The following is a 22,489-nucleotide window of genomic DNA, read 5'->3' as shown; positions in this document are numbered from 1 at the left end:
CTGGTATGGCAACTATTGCTAGTGGATGCTGGACAGGCTACCCGACAAGTGGGGAGCAATTATTTCCCCTCAGAAAGAAAAATAAACTACAATTCACTCCTGGAGGCGGGGAAGAAGGTGAACTTCTCCTGTAAGGGAAGGCCATGTGTGTTTAAAAAGGTCAAGGAGTCGTGTGTGGGGGGAGAGAAGAGAAAGACAAGGCCTAACTAGTCAGCAACAAGAAGCAAACAAACCAGCCTGGTTGTCTCGACCCAGTTTACGTAAATGTAGTTATGCATGTGACAGCATTTTTTTTTTTTTTTTACTCTTAGCTATCACAGATAGCAGAAAGTTTAATCTCACTGTAATCAGCACAAACTGGGCTATAATAATATGTACATGATTGTATTTTTGAGAAAAAAAGTTATGCGTGGTTAGTGTAAAAACCAAAAATGTTAAATCACTTGAATGAGCTGCATAATGAGCCTTTCAGTCAGCTGTGTCACTGAGAGTGAGGAGATACAAGAAATACTTTAAGGACAAAATAAATGTATATAACTTTATGTTTTTAGTTTATTTAGAATATATTTAATTATCCAACAACATAATTTAATATCCACTTGGGAGAGCAGTTAAACAGTTTATTAGGATCAAAGCTGACTTTGAAACTGAATTTTTTTGCATCATTACTCCAGTCACACAATCCTTCAGAAATCCTTTTAACTTAGACGTGAAAAACGGACATCGCTTTTTCATATGGATTACTTTAAACAAGTGCCGCCAAAAACAAATATTCTGTTATAGCCTGACATGTCTAATTTTTAACTTTCTATAGATATCTCTCTCATGTCTCTTCGTTGAGTATTCACTGAGTTAGTTCATTTTAATGACGCGTTTGTAAATTAAGATCAGCGCAGACAAAGGCTGCAGACAGCACACCTAGTTTGTTATCTTTATTTTATAAATGCACAAAGTTTTGTTATGTCTGTATACAAAAAAAGTGGACCCTTTACAGATTCGATTGATGTATTGCTCTTATCTGGACAATGTATAGAAATTAATCAATGCATTAATCGACTCCAGAGAGTTAACATCCAGATTACTAAAGCACCAGAGATGCTGTTATCACACAGCACCAGTAACATCTCTCGGTGCTTTACAGAACGAACCAAAACCATTTATAATTTAGGGCTCAATGCAGAACCGCACTGTAAAGAGTAGACTTAAATGTGTGGTTGCAGCATAACGACAGAATAATAATTAAAAAAAAACATACCTGCAAAGAGCCTGTAGGTTCTTTGGCCTTTCAGAGTTTTGCCCCGCACACCCGGTGACAAGAGATCTGAAAATCATGATGAATCATTTTAATATACAGCAGCAGTTTTACAGCTGACCAACTTTAACTATTAGAGAAGTCTTTATGCTGCTCCCTCATTAGTGCTCCTTTATTTTTATCAAGTTCAAGTGTAGTGGGGAACCTGGGCACATATTGATGAAGAGTTGCAACCAATCACAATCATCAAAAGAATGTCATACGTAGAAATGGGGTCAGCCCCGCCTCCTCACTAAGATAAAAGTTGGTCTTTTCCTCGCTCTCAGATGGGTTCTGAATCACTCTCAAGCTAAATTATGCCGCGTTTCCACCGAAATTACCCGGAACATTTGTACCAGGAACTTTTTTTCCCCCAGACCTGTTGCTTTCTGCGTTTCCACCGCGGTGTAAAGTACCGGGTAGATTAGGCAAATAGACTGGTGACGTAGGTCTGCGCGCGTTTCTCAATACAAAGTACCGCTGATAAAGAGTGTGATGTCCGCGACGACAAGTCCGGTAAATCTATAAACAGCAGCGTACTTGATAACTTCAGTCTGCTCGTCATGGCAACTGCAATTTTCCTTACTGTATATTTACAATAAAACGAAATATGATATAAAATACCACTGCCTCCTTTCGTTTTCATTTAAGCATAATAACAGCTGCAGAAATGAACTTAGGTCAGGGAAATGTGTATATGCAGCCATTACAATGAAACGAAATATTATATAAATTTGCCTTTTTTATTTTCATTTTAACATATAGATAAATTGAATACAGACCAAAGAAAACCTGTTAGATTTACCCCGCAGCTGAATTATGTTATGTTTAACCACTAAAGACACATCAGAGCCAGCGGCACATATCAGAAGATCTGTCCGAGAGGAGGCTGCTCTCTGCGGATACATGATTACTGCGCTCTCGCTGATCGAGTGGAGCTCACCGTCTCAGAGATCGGCGAAACACATTTTTTAAATAGGCACGGTCTTTATAAATAAACCATAGATTTGAGTTTTAAACAACTACATTTTCGCCTGAAATACTTTTAAAATTACATTTCATGACACAATAACAGTAATATTTGAAAATTATCCGAATAAATGGTGGTTGAACTCAACCAATGCTGCGTGAACTCAGATCGCTTTGGCTACTGTTATTTTCCCCTCAGTATATTTACAATAAAACGAAATAGGATATAAAATACCACTGCCTCCTTTCATTTTCATTTAAACATAATAACAGCTGCAGAAATGTACTTAGTTCAGGGATAAGTGTAACGTTATATACAGCCATTACAATGAAAGAAATATTATATAGACTTGCCTTTTTATTTTCATTTTTACATATAGATAAATTGAATACAGACCAAAGAAAACCTGTTAGATTTACCCCGCAGCTGAATTATATTTTATGTTTAACCACTAAAGACACATCAGAGCCAGCGGCGCATATCAGAAGGTCTATCCCAGGAGAGGCTGCTCTCTGCGGATACATGAGGACTGAGCTTCCGCTGATCGAGTGGAGCTCACCGTCTCCGAGATCGGCGAAACACATTTTTAAATAGGCGCTGTCTTTATAAATAAACAACAGATTTGAGTTTGAAACAACTACATTCTCGCCTGAAATACTTTTAAAAGTACATTTCATGACACAATAACAGTAATATTTTGAAAATGTTGATCCAAATAAATGGTGGTTGAACTCAACCAATGCGTGAACTCAACCAATCAGCATGTTTAGCGCCAAAGTCCCGCCCCCGAAAGTTCCGGAACTTTAAAAAAGTACCACCTCGCCAGCAGGGACTTTCTGGGGGGCATTTTTTTACCCGGAACTTTTATTTAGTTCCTGGTTCCTGCGGTGGAAACACACCAAGTACCGGACCAAGTCCCTAGTTCCTGGGTAAAGTTCCTGCGGTGGAAACGCGGCTTTAGTAGCTCCCTGAGAGGATCCTTAGAAACTTTAAGAATATGGGCCCAGGTTTATTCATGGGTAGCAGAATTGATAACATAACTGCAGTTTTCCTGAAACACAACCACACTCACCAGATATTCAAAGTAAAGGTTTATCATCTTGGAGCAATCGATTAAAATAGAGAGATTTCTCAAGTAAAGCTGAGTGAAATATAGAGACTGGACCTGCACAGTGCATGCGCACAGAATGAAGAAAATGTGCGCGGAAGATCGAGAATAGAAGTAATACGACCATCTCCAATGTGAATGGCACAGTCAGCTTATAACGTTCTTTAACTATATTTGGAATAATGCAAAAGTTAAACCTTTAGAGGTTACTATCAAAATAAAATGACATGCAGTTACAGTGGGATGCAGATGGCGGAAAATATTTTCTCTCTTGCTGTCACCTAGTAAAGAACAAGCACAACTGAAATCATGCATCTAACTGAGTAGTTGATGAAAGCTGCTAAAATCATTGTGATCTCAGCAAAATAGTTTCAGTGGAGAAATAAAAATGAAAATCACCTTTACTGATCTCCAGATCGACAGGGTAATCAATATTCTTGACCAGTTTCTGACATCCGCCGGTCTTCTCGAAAACAAATCTCTTGAGGTGAAGCACCAGCACTGGAGGAAGCTCTTCAAGAGTCACTCGCCGGCTGATCTCAATCTAAAGCAGAAAAAGAAGATAGGAAATCAGCATCGACAAAAACTCTCCCCCCATCCCATCTAAATATGACGAGTTGATGATTAGCCATTAGTAAGCTGATTTGCTGAGCTCTGGCACCATGAGCAACTGCACATCACAAATGAGGGACAAGTTTCACATCATTTAATACATTTATAAAACACAATTCTAACACAAGGAGACAGCTACAAATTTAGCAGTAATGGCATTCAAATCCATCTCCGATTTCAAGGGGAAACATCAATGCAGCAGTAAAGATGTTTCATGTCAACAGCTCACAGAAAAACTAACAGACACATTTTTGGTTAGATTATGGTTACTGATAATGATTCACACCTCCTGCTTGCTCTTAGTGGTGTAGCCCTGAACGGACTCCCGCGCCACCAGTACCTCCAGGGCCTCCTGGACTGTGCGGATCTTCTCTGATTGGATGTCCAGCTGCAGCGTGAAGAAGGGCTGCAAGGTGGCGGACTCCTTTGAGCTCTGCTGGTATACCACAGATCTATTTAAAAGAAAAAAAAAGATTTAAAAATAAAAAGACTAATTTACATCTAATAAAGTAGTAAACCACTTCTCCCTGTTACAACAACAAGACAAAAGGTCAAACTAAACCATATTAAAAGAAATCATATTGTCTCATGAGATGAAGAAAGTTGGCAACTAAGTTTGTTTATAATGAAGCAACATGACCGCTACCAAGGCTATATTCATGGTGAGAAACAATTGAGAAAATAAAACTAGACCATATATCATAACTATAAGTAATAAGCCCTAGAAAGCTTAAAACCCATCACAGTCCATCAAATTATACGCTATTATGAATCAGAAAACCATAAACTATAGGTTTCTTACAGGAAAACAAAAGAAGGGCTTAGTTAGGCAATTAATTTCTCCAACAGTCAACCAAATACTCCATAGCCAAACGGTAGCCCTAAACGCATAGAGAAAATGCTACATTTAGGCCTCGCCACCCCCACATGTTCAGGCGCCTGCATTTCTGCAGCCACCTAAATTAGCTGGGAGGTGGTGGTGAGCCACAGAGCTTGTTATTCAACAGTGAACTGTTTGTAATGTCTGCGGAGCTTCAGGACAAAAGGATGGGCTGAAGATGGCACCACACTCTTTGAGCTTTTGGTTCATACCACACTCTGCAGTGTGTGCCAATGGAAAGACCAAACCCATTCCTGGTGCCATGGCTTTTCTTTTCTGCAAGTTTATTTTCCTTGCAGAAGTGCTGCATATCGGTCTACCTCTGAGGTCTAATGGGTCAAAAAGGTCAAGTGCTTCAAAGCCACTGTTATGAGGATTACAACTCTACAGCATTGGTTCTCAAGCCTTGTTTTAAGAACAGATAGAGCTTTTGAGGTGGTGTAGAATAGCATATAGGTGCTTTTACAACTATGGTTAGCATGGAGTACCAGCTTGACAATAGCGGACACGGAAATGTGCTCAAAGCCTACCTGATGTGACCACCAAATATGACCGCGATGGGAGTGCGGATAAAATCTGCCTGCCGGGTGATGGAGATTTTGTTTCTGGGCCCGACCTGTTCCCATTCATCATCACTGCCTTCCTCCTTCTCAGCAGGGTCTTCTTCCACTCCAGTCTGAGACTCGGGCCCATTTGGTGTGGGGGCTTCTGTTCAGAGATGGAAAAACAATACATTTAGAGTGGGCAGGACACCAGTCAAGAGCCTGATTTCTCCTGCAAATAATGCAGAATTCAGAAAGGAACATACTGTCTTCCTGTGGAGAGATCAGCTTTTTCAGTGCCAGCATTTCCTCATGCAGTCCATTTAAAATGAAACCAAGGTACTCCTCCGCATCCTCCTGGCGCCCCTGAGAGAAAGACAGAAATCATTAACATGCTAACAGTGCCACATTCTTTGACTTTGTTCCAAACAAAAGCAGTTACCAATCAGACAATGACTAAGCTTTTGAATGAAGGTACTACTTTCAGAAATTAGTGGCTTCCAAGGCACCATAAAGCCTAAGGACGAATGAGAGCCAAATTATATTTTAACCCAATTACTGCAATGCTTATTTCTCAGTAAAACTGGAAAAATAATACATTTCAATAATTTGAATAAAGTTCTTTAAAATCAACAGCCAAATGGCATAGCTGATTATCAGGACCGGCCCAGGCTCTATTGGTGCCCTAGGCGAGATTTGAGGTTTTTTCTATTTGTTTGTAGATGTTAGCCAACTGGCTAGCTAGTTAATCTATTACCCATATCTTTAATTTCATTTTTGTGCATATGTACAGTGGAAATTCACAAACTTAATTTTCATTTTTGGGTGAACTAACCCTTTATGTCATTAATGACTCACCTTCATATGGTTTCAAACCCGTAAGACCTCCGTTCATCTTTGGAATACAGTTTAAGATATTTTAGATTTAGTCTGAGAGCTTTCTTTCCCTACCACTGAAAATGTATGTACGGTCTACTGTCCAGAAATGTCTTATATATATATATATATAAATATATATATATATATATATATATATATATATATATATATCTCATTTTGTGCCCTGGGCAACTGCCTCTGTCACATGCTATGGGTCGGCCCTGATGATTATGGGAAATCATAGGTGGCAAGGGATACTCTGTCTAATTCGGACATGCCCCGATGCCATCCATCCTCTCTATACTGTCCTCAAAGGTAGTATTTCTCAGGTACACTCTTGTTCTTCCACATCCGGAAGACTGTGTATCCAACGATTCAGCTCATTAACTGAGGTCTTTATCTTACAGCATTGAGCCTGTTCATTTGAGGACACACATTCCTCAGTGTTAGTGAATGTGCAGACAGATACAAAAAGATACGGAACAGGAAGGTCTTGTCCTTGGATGTGCAAAGCACAAATGTCTATAATTATTGAGAGAGTTGACCAACTAGTAAATTGTTGGTGGTAATTACTACCAAAAATTATATGAACTATAGATTTATAGTAGTTGCATTTTTCTTAAGATAAAGGGAGACATTCAAAATGTGTACCACTGGAGACCCTCAAAGAACAGGACCTAAGAAAAACCCACTCTTTATTAAAATCAGCCCAGTCTTCATAATGCTTACCTTCTCAGAAAGGCTTGATTTGATGAGGGTGAGTTTATAGATATATGTGGGTTCAAAAGGAGCACCCACTCGAAGGTCTTTCATTATCTTCTCTCCAGCAGCTACAAAAGAGAAAAGGATAAATGTAAACTATAAATACAGAAGTGGGAATTTATATATATATATATTTATATATATATATATATATATATATATATATATATATATATATATATATATATATATATATATTTTTTTTTTTTTTTTTTTTAAATCAACTCTGAAAAGCCTTTACCTTGCTGTTTAGCCTTGGAAGGGACAGGCATATTGCTGAACTCATTCACAAGACGAACACTACAAGACACAAGATTATGTTTAATTTATTAAAAATGAATAAAAACACCATCCTCTCATTTCACTGCATGCAGTAAATCGCACGAAACAGCAGACAGGCTAATTATTCTCTTCTTTAACAGCAGTAAACCAATCTTTTAATATTAATTTTATAGTACGTCGTAGCCTGACAACACTAAAAAGTGGATTTGGTGGTTTTTATTTTGGGAAAGGAATTTGCTGCGATTTGCACAGACTTATGTTGATTAATTGAAGTCAATTAGAGTACTTCAGCTACAGTCAGGTCCACATATTTCATATTTAACATTGAAAGCAAACTAAAAGATAAGACATCTGGTATCAGTGTACAAACAGATGCTTCCTGTCATTTCACTCCAGTTAAAATCAAGACTCACTTCTCAATGGAGAATTTCAAGTTATATGAAGTTCAAAACTAATGCATGCTTTGGATGTTTGGTAGTTCTGGTCTAAAATAAATTCTGTGGTGGCCTATGACAATCTTGCATTATAGATCGGAACCAAGTTTAAAATCAATCACTAATTTTGAATGTAGTTCAGGCCTTGTAGAACAGCAGAAATAATTATTTATCATGGCAGCGAAGTAGCCTGAAACTTACAAGTTATCCATCATGGGTGTGGATGTGCAGGGTCTCTGAGTCTCAGTGAAAAGGGGAATAGACTTCATCAGATGATACATGGGAGGACATGCAATCAGGGCCTGCAGGGTCTTAAGCTCAGTGTCAAGGAAGGATATATAAACAAGACAGGCTTGATCAATTCAGTATTGTTGAGTTTAAACAAGATCATTAAGACTGGAAGAACTGTGGTGCAGAAAAAGGATACAGCATTGATATAGCACCAGTTTCCCTTGTTAATCAGTCCTCTTGGTTGCAAAGACACTGGTTTGTGTATCAACTTCACATTCTCGATTAATTCTGACAGATGAATAGAAAAATGTATCATGTTCATGGATGAAATACTGGGGATGTGCAAACCTCATATTTTCAAGATGGAGTATTAGAGGGGTGTTGCTTTGGGAAGCATTTACACAAGATTGTTTTTAAACAGAAATAACAATTTAACTAGATATACAGTCTAAAGACAAGTCTGGACAAATTAGTCAATCATCATTAACCATCACTTGTCAGTGGAGTGGAAAATAATGCTATGTCCATCACTCTAACAATGAAGCTAATTGTGGCAAAAATTAGGAGAATTTTGTACCACGCCTAGGAAGGCTGAAATAATGGTAATGTGGTAATCTGAATGGAGTTAAGTGTATTTTTCAGTTTTGCTATGCATGTCAAATCACCATCTTCCCCTGGCCTGGGCAGTAAAAATGTTAATGTTACTTCGTCAAGTTGAAGGGGATGCTGAAAATACAACCCATTTTACTTTTTACTGAAAATGAAAAATCAATTGGGAATCGATTGGATGGTTTAAAGTATAGTGGCTATTTGCCTATTGTTTAACTGATTTATAAACATGATGCACTATACATAAGATTAATAAAATAAAGGGCAAAAGGAAATGGGGGTAAATTTTGATTGGCCACATGACATTCATTATTAACTCAAACCAGCAGACGGAGTCGAAATGCAATCTGAAAGCCAAACAAAATGCATAATAGCACTCTGTAGATTTACTCTGAAAACATATGAGGGCAGCCAATGGTCAGGACAAGAGCTGAGACTCCTCTCCACTTAGTGCCTGTCCAAGTGTCTTACATCAAAAGAGATTAGCGAGTGACAAAAGGAACGCTGATGGAAAGAAACTTGTTTCACAACCACCTTTTCTAGCTCAAGTATATATGTATAATAAAAACAGATTCACAATGCCATATAAATCACATCTCCATTAGCAGCCTTGAAGAAAAACACATCTGAAAGTCACAAAAAAATGCCATCAAGCAAGCAAACGCTCTTCCTGTTACGCAACAGAGCACGCATTTACCCAGGAGAAGAGTCAAACTCAATGTTTGAGTGGCACATAAGCCAATGCTGAGATCAATAGAATGTGTCCAATCATAAAACGGTTTAATCGCGCAAGATTTCTCATATTTGAGAAACAGCAAGGTAAACTCCAAAAAAGTGTTTAAAGCAGTGGAGAGTCCCGGAGATTGGTTCCAAGGTCACAAAATTAGGACACAGTTTTAAAATAAGCAGTAGCCATTGTAGCAAATCAGCAGTCAGGTTCTGGATGGAAATCCACCCTGCTTTTGTACTTCAGATGGAGACGGACTGGGATTCCCGTGAATTCCCATTCTGAGCATTAATGTTAGCAATATGATGAGTAAACAGCACCTGGGTTGGCCTTTACCTGAGACATGTCATGATTAATTTGAGCATCAGGAAGAGGACATGTGGTTTTTAAAAGAACCGAGCAAAGAGGTCCTTATAACATGTCTGGAGTGTTTAGGTGCTGTCCACAAATCAGCAATGCGTTATGCTGCTGCCATCTTATGGACAGAAACATGAACCACAGAATCAAAAGGAATAGTTTCAACAAATTAGCTTGTCATTTCAACCTCACGTTTTTTCCTTTTTCTTTCCCCCACTTTCACTAGGAAATGTTAACCTAAACCATGTCATTTAACCATATGCTGGTGCCTTGATAATGTCAAACATCATAAATTAAATACAGATATGGAAGAAATAAAATAAAAAAATACAAATAAAGGAACAGTTCATCCCAAGAATTTAAATTTAAATACCTTGCTCTCATTTTAATCCAAATTCATAAGAATCCTTATCTTCAAATCAGAAATAAGGATATTTAACTAAATCTAAAAGATCTTTATCCCTTCATTTAATGTGTGCTCACCCAAAACTTTTGACACATCCAATCGTTAATCAAGCCAAAATTAAATGTAATCCATGTGGAAAAAGCGGTTTAAATCAAAGTCTTCTGAAGACACGATCGCTTTATAAAAGGAAAATAATTTAGATCAATATAAATGATTATTGCTCAAAAGCACATACAAGCACGTTTGAGCCTAGTTAATGCTTATGTATGACAAGAGAATAAACCTCACAGTAAGTATTGTTGAGTTTTGGTTTACAGTATTTTATTTGCTCCATGGATTAGCATTTATCAGACTAAGAGAATTGAAAGCCTAAATTAATTCTGTTCATCATACAGATTATTTTTAGTATGCCTTTAGTATGCACTCTTTTTGAAGCATTAAAGTTTAAGTGGAATAGACTTTCAATAAACAGACAAAAACCTCTAAGAATATTTTAGAAATATATTCATTTTTGTTTTGAAGATGAACGAAAGTGTCAGATTTAGAAAAATATGAGGGCAAGTAAATTATAACAGTTTCATTTTTGGGAGAACAATCTAAGAAAATGAGTAAGCAAGCATTTCCTTTAGGGTTGTGCTGATAGAGAATATTATCATGCATCAGTGATGGTCAGAGCCTGTGGCTGATGCTTTTGACGATATCAAGATTATTATCATCATCATCATTAGGCTAGTATTTTTATATCTGATTAATATAATGGAACAAGTAAGCCCTAATATTTCCTCAAAAAAGCTTTAAGTGTTATGCGTTATAACCAAATCGCACAACTCCGTTGAGCTTACGAATGCAATGGCCAAAGGCATTCAGAAGAGTCTAAATTCTGTTCTTCCAAATTCTCTCATCATAAACCAAGAGCAGATGCATGCACGAAGTAGAAGGGATTTATGAATCATGCAGTGTAGATGGCATCACTGATTATAAAAGGAGTCCATAAACTTGTATCGAATTGATGTCAGTGATGTTGTTTGATAATTTTTCTGTAGCTGATATTTGAATATCTGCGGAAATGTAAGCATTATAATTATTAGTAACTTACAATATCTTTATTAAATTATGTTAAACAAAAAAAAATATATTTTATGACATCCATATGCTACTTGACTAACATATGGATATTAGCTTTTAGCCTTAAGGCCATTGCACACAGAGACTTCACAAATTGAATAATAAAATACGACTTTACATTGTGTCAATGTTTACACACTGCATCCGAATTTTGGATTCAGGTTCGATTTTCTGCGTTTTCATATCTGTAACATACATTTTGATAGGAAAGGATGGTGAATACAAATAAAAGAAAAAAAGCATGCGAAAATTTCGGACTTTACTCTGGAAATGACTAGAGATGTTCCGATACCCTTTCTCTCTTCCTGATACCGATTCCGATACCTGGGCTCAGGGTATCGGCCGATACCGAGTACTGATCCGATACCTGGGTGTGTATCTGTATATACTACTAGCCCTGTTTAAATTGCTAGATTTATTTTATGGTGTGCTTCAGACTGATCCCTTAATAAAACATGAACAAATACAATATTTTTATTATCTGACATGAATTTGACAGTATTTATTTTCTTAAGCGAAAAAGAACTTCAAATGCAGCCAAAAATCTAACACCGCAAACTAAAAAAGGTATTTTAGTTTTACAATATAACTGTATAAAAAACTGCAACAAAAGTCTAGGAATATAAAAAAAAAAAAAGATATATTAATCAGATAATCTCTTTACAACAAAACAAGTAAAAAACTAGCAACTGTGTAGACAATTATTATTATTAATAGAGACCTATTATTATTACTACATAGAGACATAGCTAAATCTACTGTAGGCTACAACAGTAGCTTAATATATTGTCAATTTACTTTTTTATTCAGTTTAATATTCACAGACACTAGTATATATTCGGCTACTGTCTGGAGCCCTGCGCTTTGACTAACACAGAAGCGACTGAACGCAGCTGCGGGTACCGAATATACTCGGGAGTCGGTAACTACCGGTACTACAGAGACATACTGCTAACCACTGATCTATAATATAGAAGCGGCTTCGCTGTCTGTTGGCAGTTTAGAACGCGATGAGCGATCCAGTCATATATAGATCAGTACTGCTAATGCGTTTTCATTTCTTCTTCGCTGCTCTAAATGGGTTGCTTGTGGCAACACAGCACAACTTCCTGTGTTTGCAATGCATTCGGAGCAGCGAGGAAGAACCGTGCAGCGGTTAGGCAAAGCTAGCGGTCATAGCTAGGTTTTGTGTAAGAAAATGGTATCGGATCGGTATACGGGTTCATGTACTTGCCGATGCCAGAATTTGTTATGGTATCTGAGATATTTCCGATACTAGTATCGGAATCTGAACAATTCTAGAATTGATACACTCTCCAGCAATGAAAAAAAAAATATTGGTGATAGGCCTGGGTGATAAATTGTACTTTGATAACGATAGAAATTTTTTTTTCGATATAGCATACGATATAGGCATGCTATGAGTGATGCAGACAGCACGCACAAACACATGCTGAATTGAGTACTGTGACTGCCTGTGACACGGAGATTGTGAATAAGGAATTAAAATTAGTCGAATTTGAAAACATTTGCATTTGCATGTAAGGTGTCCATCAGGGAGTGTCATTAGTGGCGTGCGAGATGCAGTGATGTTGTAAAAGATATTGTTGCATTTAAATTTTTTGATGCTCCGCTGCTGCGTTGTTCATTCTAAATATTACATAAATATAGAAGCTTAGTGTGGAGAAGGATCTTGATAAAGATTAAAACCGAAAACAAGCCATTCACACAGAAAGCATATTCATGTCACATTTTACCTGCCAATTTTGGGGCCATAGGGTCTTCAGAAACAGGGATAGGGCCTTCGTGCACCTCAATGGCTTTTTCAGGTAACTCTGAAGCAGCCGGAGTGAAAGTGACGACAGCAGGCATACTCTTTACCTCAACGTAAGCCTGAGGACCTCCAGGCAGAGGCTTGGAGTTGTGGAAGAGGCTGGCCCAGGATTTCGGGGGGTTGGCCACAGGTGCTGCAGTGGGACTGGGCGAGACTGGCGGCTGAACTTCAGAGTCTAAGGAGAGAGGAGTTACAGAGGAAGCTGACTGCACCTCGCCCATTTCAACCCTATCTTGGAGTCCATCTGCAGCTCCAGCAGCCGAGGCAGTCTCTGGCAGCCCGTTAGCCTCCCCCGAGCCCTCAGCCTCCCTCTCATCAGTAGTAGCAGGAATTGTGGTTTTGAGGGTGGCCACAGCAGCATCAGGGGGAAGAGGAGATGGAGGAGAGGAGCTGTGCCCTCCGTTACCCAGGAGTACTGGATTCTCTAGAGCTGGGGGTTCTGCGTTTTGCTCTGCAGTCCTGGCACTCTGTGCCACCCCGCTGCTCTGAGAGGACGAAGAAGTAGACGAAGAAGCTGCCCCATTTCTGTCTGAAAAAGAGGCAGCTCCGCTAGTCAAGTCCAATGTCAAATTTTCAGGGCTTTCACAAGTCCTCTGATGGGAAAAAGGGTCGGCTTGGGGTGTAGATGTGCTGGATGTTACAGAATTTTGGGGGATGAGCTCAGCCCCAGCTAGCACTTCCCCTACCATGTCCTCTGAACCCAGGAGTGGAGCATTTGGAGAATGTCCGTTAACCAGGCCTGAGGCCTCCACTTCATCTGTGGCCAAACCAGTGCTGTCAGAACCCTCCAGATAATTGTAGTATCCTGGCGGCCGCTTTTTCTTTTTCTTCCGTTGCCCCAAGCCGCCCGAAACCCCATCCATATCAGAGCAGGCCTGGTGGCTGCCCAGGACTGAGGTCTCGGAGTTACTGCAACATAGGGAGTCGAAGTCGGTGCCATCTGGGATATCAGCGACTGGCGTGGCTGTGGGAAGGGCCTTCTGAGGTGGTTGGCAGCCTAAGATGAACTCAGGGGCCTGAGGATTAAGAGTGCTGGAGACTTTGTACAGCGAGTCTTTCACTGCCACAGACTCTGCATTCATTACCTCATCCACGCCAAACTCGATATGCTGGTAGTCGTCTCCTGTAGATCAAAACATGTCAGTTAGATTAAAAAGGCACAGCAAAACTGGAATTTCCACAGGGAAGTTCTCCATTTTAAATTAGACAAGTTTCCAGTTACAAATCTTAACTTGATTATTTAATAAGCTATTCTAAAGGCTAAAATATGAACAAAGTTGTATTCTCAACAAATCATGTAGTTATTAATTAAATACAACAAATCTGACAGGATACAAAAGAAGTGGCTGTGGTACTGAACTGTGCAGGCTAAGCAGTGAAGGATAGTTTGAAGTGAATGAAACAGTGTTAGTGAATGCAAGTCACAATTACTGTAAGACTTTGAGTCTTAAAAGTAGCCAGTGATCAGCGAAATCAAAACACCCAGAAGTCACCATGGGAAGAAGTTCCCAAGCAGTGGACAAATGAATAGATAAGACCATATATCCTCTGTTAGTATTCATTTTAGAGGTTTTATTTTAGGAAAAAACATGAAGAACGAACTCATAAGCAGGTTGTGGACTGTCAAGACTGCCACGTTTTCAGGTGAAGTTAGAGATCCTGAAAGACGGTCCATGAAGTCACATTCTTAGTCCACTCTGGAGATGTGATGGATTTAGAAAGAGAATTTCCAGAAAATACAAATAAAAATGTCAAAAGTCTCCCACCAACTCCAAGCACTGCAGGTAGATGCACATATGCGCCAGAGAGACGCCGGCACCTAGGCATGCAAAGCTCCAAAGATTAAATGGACAGGCAAAAATGAGAAGTAAGGGTTTAAGGTTGAAAAAGGGGAAGGTTTAGAAAGCTGTCAGTGTTTAAGACCTGAGTGTTGAGTTCTGCAACATAATCAGAAGAGTAAGGCACTGTGTAGTGGACCGAAAACTCACCGCAAACCTGCCGTCTCAATGATTCCATTATGTAAGGCACAGCAGGAGTGCAGTAACCTCCTAAATAATTGATACAGATGAGGGTGAAGGTCACAACTACCTGAGAGGGCAATATGATACTGTCTCGGGAGAGATTATTAGAAGTACATATATTGGCATGTCGCCTAAGGAGGTTTATATTCAACTCTGATGAATGAGGACCATTCTACCAATTAAGGATTAGGATGTGAATAGGTAAAATTAATATTACAAATTTTGTTTTCCATGTGTGAGGATGTAAGATACGGTCAATGCAGAATACATGAAAACCATTGTATGTTCTCATGTCGGAGTAATTTATGAATTTAGTCATTTATAGCTCGTATCTTTATTTCTGAATCAATACTTGTAGCAACATTCAAGTGAGGCTTTGATCTTACCTGAGGAATGGCTGACGCAGGAGACTTTATCATTGAATGGGGGAAGCTGATAAGAAATTTGAACGAGATTAATCACATGAAGTCAATAAAAGTAGATGTACACAAACAAACCTTTCTAACCTACAAATTTAAATGCATGTTATCTAAACTAACCACTAGTACAATTTTTATAACATGTTATTTGGAGTGGAAGGCCAGAGTTTAATTTGCAATTAAAACAGACAGAGGATGTAGTGTGCTAAATAACAATGACGTGTGCAGTTTTTTCTACAGAAGAAAAAGAGGGAAAAAGGTGGATGTAGAGTATGGTAGCATAACATTGGCAATGTAACATGCAAGACGGCAATGTATCTATATTTGAAGTAACATTCCCCATACCTTGTGTAACAAATTGGAGCAAGATTTAAAAGTAACTATTTGTACCATTATTATTAACCGATACATTAAAAGTGCAGTGTCAAATTCAGTTTCAGATGATGCAACATTTGCACATTTAATTTTACATAGAAATTTGCCATTTAAATTTGCAATGTAACAAATGTATAAATTAAACACTGACTAGGGTAGACGGTTTTCATTTTGTGCTAAACTGCTGCACGTGTAGGGAAAAATGGAAAATACAAATGTTATGTTACATATATTAAACTCAAAAAAACAAGCTCCACCCCAACACAATATCATTATGGTAATAGAGAATTATATTACATTTAGAAAAATGGTAATTGCAAACAAAAATAAAGTAAAAGTAATTACTTCTCTAAAGGTTAAAGACTGCTTTGGACAGCATAACATTTCAAGTGCCTTCAAGATGCATTCAAGTGTGTGAATATTTTACCTCGACGTAACAGCGGGGAGTCACAAAGAACTGATTGAACTCATCTGGGCTGAACTCCCCAAAGATGTACTGTGAAAAAAACAAAAAAAAAAAAAAAAAAAACAAACAGAAGTACATAATGTTATCTGACAATGATTAGAATTGCTTTTAACATTGATAATTGCAAACACAATCCTTTACTAATATTATGTCATGCTGTAATACTGAGGTGGTCATTTTGGCATCAGAGTCAGAACCACAATTAGTGCATTATTAAATTCAGCACATTTACAGTTGTCTTTAAAATAATCACGTTTTGTTGATTTGCAGGCTGAAATGAAGACGGACAGTTTTTTTTTTTTTTTTTTTATCCAGCTGTATTAACCCAGTGCAACTTATAACATCTAAGTGAAAAATATAGCACCAACATGTCAGAAATTAATTAAAAAACAAGAATCACTGAGTTGGAAAAAGGATCACCCTCTTGCGTCTGCACTTTGATGAACCACCTTTTGCTTTAATTCCAGCCTTTAGTCTGTTGGCATTTGTTTCTACTAACTTTGCAATATTTGCCCACTTCTCTTTGCAGAACTGATTAAGTTCAGTTCAATTTGATGGTGAGCATTTGTGGACTGCAGTCTTCAAGTAATTCCACAGATTTTCAGTGGGGTTTAAGTCTGGGCTCTGACTAGGCCGTGCAAGAGCATTCACCTTTTTCTCCTTCAACCACTGTGTGCTAAGTTTTGCTGTATGGCTTTGGGTCATTGGTCATGTTGGAAGGTAAACCTTTTTCCCCATTGACAACTTTCTGGCAGAGGGCATCAGATTTGCCTCAAGAATTTGATGGTATTTTGCCTAGTGATGGATATAGTTAAGGTTTTAACGTTATTACTGCTCTTACCGATACTGCTTATGGATCCAGTACTTTAACGGAATTCCTATCAGTACTTTTGTGTGTGTGTGTGTGTGTGTGTGTGTGTGTGTGTGTGTGTGTGTGTGTGTGTCTATATATATATATATATATATATATATATATATATATATATATATATATATATATATATATATATATATATATAGTTTATTAGGGGTTGCACCAACTAATCGATTAGTCTACTTCAGTGCTCCACCATGACACTTTAAGCTTGACGTTGACTAGTTGGTGGTCCTATAGAGCGCACAACAGGATAATAAATCCATTTACGCTCGGTTTCCAAACTGGAAAGCTCCACGAGACAGGTGTGATTATATTACTGTATATTTGAAATCGAACGCACGTTACAAACAGTTTATTGTACAATCAAGTTAACGCCGTTCTAATCTAATGCGCTGCTGCACTGTAAGTAGCTTGTATATCACACAAAGACAGCTCCCACACAGAATAATTCAGTGCGGAAGTGTATTGTCAACACAGTTCTGTGATCTCAATAAAATAGCTTAGAAACTCAAAAGTTCTATGATTTATTTCTTAACTAAATCCCACAGCTTCACTACTAGTAGAGAGATGCTGCCAGGTAGAATTAATTCACACGCAATCGCTCACTAATGCGTTTATGATCTTTACTGTGCTACTTTATCAGTAACGTTATTTTATTTTAGAACGAGCAGAAAGCTGAGAGAAATAACAACCCACAGACAAAAGAACTGATAAAAATTAGTTGTTATAGGAGCAAATAACCATGTGGGCAGCTCTGTGTCATATGCCATAGCTGTGCACAAAATGTTTTTTAAAGCTCCAGGCTTATGCTAATGTCATCAGTGACAAGTTGACTTCGACTCAACTTTCATCACATAACCCCTGAGTATATAGATATATATATAAAGATGATATATATACAGATGAATATTTAAGATGTTAAATAAAAATTCACATGAACTTCTCTAAAATTATAAAATTAATTACCTGTCAAAGTGCCTTACTGGACAAGCAGTGTTAAACGTTTTGCAGATGCATTAGCTTGAAGTTTAAAATAAAGTATTCCCAGGTTGTTGGCAGCTTGGATCACGCATCTTTCTCGCAGCAGCTCACTCCGTTTCATCCACAGAAATGCGTTATTCACTGCTGTGTTTTGACGTGACTGGCGGAAGTTTAACGAAGATGACATTTGTTGTTGATTATTTTTATTAACAACTTTGATTACAGTATTTCTAGTACTATAAGTCGCACCTAAGTGTAAGTCACATCAGTCCAAAAATACATCATGACGAGGAAAAAACGCAAAGTCGCATTGGGCTATAAGTCGCATTTATTTAGAACCAAGAGAAAACATTACCATCTACAGCTGCGAGAGGGCGCTCTATGCTGCTCAGTGCTCCTATAGCATACCACTGAAAACAACTGAAAACTGTTAACTGAAATATTAACTTAATTTATTTAACAAAATCCAAGACCAAGAGCAGATACTGGTAATCTGGAAAGACAAGTTATTCAGCTTATGGTACACAATAGTACACAGAACAGGCTGAATAGGTGCCCGGTATGTTAACATAACACATTAACAGTTAGCTACACAATAGCATAAAGAACATACCCGGGAGGCTGAATAGGCTAAAATTAACATAAGCCAGCGAGTTCAACAGTTACTGGTAACGCTAAGCAAGTTTTGAAGTTCTGAATTTTCAGTGGTAGGCTACAGGAGCACTGAGCAGCCTAGAGCGGTCTCTCACGGCTGTAGACGGTAATGTTTTCTTTTGGTTCATTACTCGTTTCATGTCAAATTAATTTTGATTAATAAGTCGCACCTGACTATAAGTTGCAGGACCAGCCAAACTATGAAAAAAAGTGTGACTTATAGTCCAGAAAATACGGTAGTTGTCTCATCTGCCTCACAATCTTCAAGGAGCGTATTGGTAAAACCAAAACTGTATGTGACTTTGAGACTGCATGTGGCCTCTCGATGAGTGGTTTGGGGTTTTTTTTTTTGGTTTTTTTTTTCACAAAGCCACATTTGTGGAGAATTTGTGATATTGTTGCCACATGCACACAATGACTGCTGCTTTGCCATAAATTCCTGCAACTGCTTCAGAGTTGCTGTCTGCATTTTGATCGCCTCGCTGACCAGTTTTTTTTTTTTCTAATCCATCTCCTGACTTGTGCCAGTCCACAACTTTATCCCAGAGATCTTTTGACTGTGCCTTGCCACCCATAGTTTATTGTAGGGATGCACAATATGGAAATTTAGCAGATATCCAATTTGCTGATATTTTTAACTCATTTTGGCCAATAGCTGATGCCGATTCAGATACATTGTCTCTCCTGCACAGATGTTTCAAACAAATAATTTGTATTTTTGCACATTTTTTTTCATTCAGATAGATGCAGTGTTAACCTTAAAATTTTGTTTGAAGATTTAACATTTGTTGAAGGTCTGAAGCAAAATAGTTAGATTTAAAAAAAAAAAAAAAAAGAGCCCCTTGTGTTCGATTTTCATAATTTGAAAATAATATATAATAATAATAATAATAATAATAATACTACATGAATAAATCAGTATAAAATTAATTTACAAGTGTCATTGTTAAATTTTTATTTAAGCTATACCTTTAAAATCAATCTTGTGATTTTATGACATCAATTACTAAGAAACACAATCTTAATGTTATTTGTCTTGTTGCTGCTACTGCACACGCTAGTGACTTTTTAATAACGCACACTGGATATGTTATTCTATACTTTCTCTCTCTGATTAAAAAAGTGGGGAAGTCGTGGCCTAATGGTTAGAGGGTTGGACTCACAATCGAAGGGTTGTGGGTTCTAGTCTCGGGCCGGACGGAATTGTGGGTGGGGGGAGTGCATGAACAGCTCTCTCTCCACCTTCAATACCACGACTTAGGTGCCCTTGAGCAAGGCATCGAACCCCCAACTGCTCCCCGGGCGCCGCAGCATAAATGGCTGCCCACTGCTCCGGGTGTGTGCTCACAGTGTGTGTGTGTGTGTGTGTTCACTGCTCTGTGTGTGTGCATTTTGGATGGGTTAAATGCAGAGCACAAATTCTGAGTATGGGTCACCATACTTGGCTGAATGTCACTTCACTTAAATGCAGCGATCCAAAATAATTAATCTAATCACCATTCAGGCAAAAGTTTGCTTCAAGATGGACCACACTGCGGATGTGATCTTATCACTGTCACATCGTGAGCACATGCAAATTATTCGTCTTAACGTCAAGGCATATCGGCACAGTTTTTCATATCAGGCCGATTATGATAATGTTCATATTGCAGATTCTGATAATGTTCCGATAATATTGTGCATCCATTATAAATTACTTTCTGAAATGTTGGTGTTATCTCTTTCACTGGGCTGTTATAAGTTGCACTGAGTAAAAACAGATGAATAAACCAAAACCGTGTCTTCATTTCAGGCTGCAAAGCCAAACAAATTAGCTTTTTTTAAAGCTGATTCTTTTCTATAACCACTGTATTTATTAAAACACAAAGCACTGTGTTTAAGGGTATGTGAGGACGTGGCAGCCATCATTACTGCATGATTGCAACATCAGGTTAGGTGGAAGTAAAAGAGCAAGTTGGAAACTGATGAGTCATGCAGCATGACAATGTCTCCCTTGTGTCCCACTTTTGCAGGACAAAGCAATAGCAGAGAGAGACCCTTCAAGCACTCACTTTGGCCAATGTGTAACACTGTTTGAGCATAGAAATTTAAACATTACTGAATATATTGAGGACTTTTTAGTGTGCTGACATGGCACAATCTGTGATCTGACTTCAATTTAATTCCTCAGACTAAACAAACACTCCAGATTAATTGAAAATGTAGCTTAAAACAGAACAAGTCAGAGAGGTTTAATGATACTGAACGATGCATCGAATGTGTGCCAATTCATTAACTGTGTAATGTACACTGAATTAGTGCTGCAACGACACGTTGACGTCATCGATTATGTCGACTACAAAAATACATCCGTGCGTGAAATGCGTCGACGCGTCACACTGTTTACATCTCGCTTAATGGCATACTGGGAATGGAGAAAGTAGCATTTTATCACAAAAACAGACCACTGTTATCAAAAGTATGGGAATACTTCAAACAGAGGCCAAATAAAATGGCCATTTTTTCCCTTTGAAAAACCGACATGGTGTACCACGGCAGCACAACTGCGATGCACGAGCACCTCAGAGGAAAACATCCTGGCGCTCTCCGGTGTTATGGTTTAACTGGTTACCGTGTGATCTGGTGACCAACTTCCTGGTTAAGGTCTAAACTGTAATTTTGTAGCTAGTGTGGTTTAATTATAAGCGCTATCGTAAAACCATTTATCATAGTAAAAATTGCCTCTTTGCCTCTTTATTTTTGTATACTGTAAAAACTTCAACCACATTGGTTGAAAATGAATAAAGGTTGAAATATTATATTAGAAGTTGTACTTATATTTTTTTGTAAAGTTATCAAAGGATTCATTAGCTAATCAAAAAAAGAACATTAGATTAACGATTATTTTTATTATAATAATTAGAGTAGTCGACAGAAAAAAATAATAGTTAGTTGCAGCTCTACACTGAATGCACAATAGAAAGTGAAAAGCGTTGGAATATGTGGATCTTTTACCACGTCAATATATTTTCCCATGCTACCCATGGGTCTGCCATGTCTTCTGACCTCCAAATCCCTAATATGCTTAAACTGCATATTAGTCATGCTAGTTTTCCACAAGAAAAAGTCTTCTCTCCTGATGTGTGATACTGGTCAGATGAGAAAAATGTAATGCTCCAAGTGAACAAAGTTTTTATCTCATGGGATATTAGAACATTTTATCTCAAATGATGCATGACGCATTTGAAGCAGAAGAACAGGAAAAATTTAATGACTACTTGATTAGTGTACCTTAAGCAAGATTAGGCCAACCACATGTTTCTAACTGTGTGTTCACATAAAAGCTGCTTCTGGGCAGCAGCTGGACAGCAAAAAAGAAATGATCAAAATGTAGGGATCTTAGATGTATTTGAAATGTAACTTTTAACCTGACAATGTCTTAAAGCAATGCTCATGAATCCTGAATGTTCTGCATGTCTCTGTGTGAATGAATTGCACAGACACAGGTTTGTCTACTGCTCACTGCTCATGACATGCATGGTTTTCAGTAAAGCCTGACCGATATGTTTTTTTTTTATTATTATGGGGGGTGGCAATACTAGGGCTGGGCGATATGGAGCAAAAAATATATATGATATATATTTCGATATCTTTGTTATCTTTACTGG

At 38.0% G+C, this 22,489-nt stretch overlaps 1 protein-coding gene across 2 annotated transcripts in view; it reads right to left on the bottom strand.

Moving 5' to 3' along the window:
* Positions 1-22,489, bottom strand: part of LOC128016482 (ubiquitin carboxyl-terminal hydrolase 10-like) — a 39,109-nt gene that overhangs the window by 4,468 nt on the left and 12,152 nt on the right. Inside the window, exons 2-14 of one of the 2 annotated variants that reach the window (XM_052601009.1) lie at positions 16,292-16,360; positions 15,457-15,502; positions 15,038-15,097; positions 12,973-14,172; positions 8,188-8,279; positions 7,962-8,071; positions 7,286-7,344; positions 7,012-7,112; positions 5,670-5,769; positions 5,392-5,569; positions 4,268-4,433; positions 3,769-3,913; positions 1,256-1,321 (exon numbers count right to left, since the gene is read on the bottom strand). In XM_052601009.1, coding sequence (XP_052456969.1) covers positions 1,256-1,321; positions 3,769-3,913; positions 4,268-4,433; positions 5,392-5,569; positions 5,670-5,769; positions 7,012-7,112; positions 7,286-7,344; positions 7,962-8,071; positions 8,188-8,279; positions 12,973-14,172; positions 15,038-15,097; positions 15,457-15,502; positions 16,292-16,360 — 2,392 coding nt within the window. The remainder of the gene's footprint in view (positions 1-1,255; positions 1,322-3,768; positions 3,914-4,267; positions 4,434-5,391; positions 5,570-5,669; positions 5,770-7,011; positions 7,113-7,285; positions 7,345-7,961; positions 8,072-8,187; positions 8,280-12,972; positions 14,173-15,037; positions 15,098-15,456; positions 15,503-16,291; positions 16,361-22,489) is intronic. The other variant, XM_052601010.1, reaches the window with a different exon arrangement.

The sequence above is a fragment of the Carassius gibelio genome, chromosome A7 (assembly GCF_023724105.1).
Source record: "Carassius gibelio isolate Cgi1373 ecotype wild population from Czech Republic chromosome A7, carGib1.2-hapl.c, whole genome shotgun sequence".
Taxonomy (NCBI): domain Eukaryota; kingdom Metazoa; phylum Chordata; class Actinopteri; order Cypriniformes; family Cyprinidae; genus Carassius; species Carassius gibelio.
This window is presented reverse-complemented; position numbering and strand designations above follow the sequence as displayed.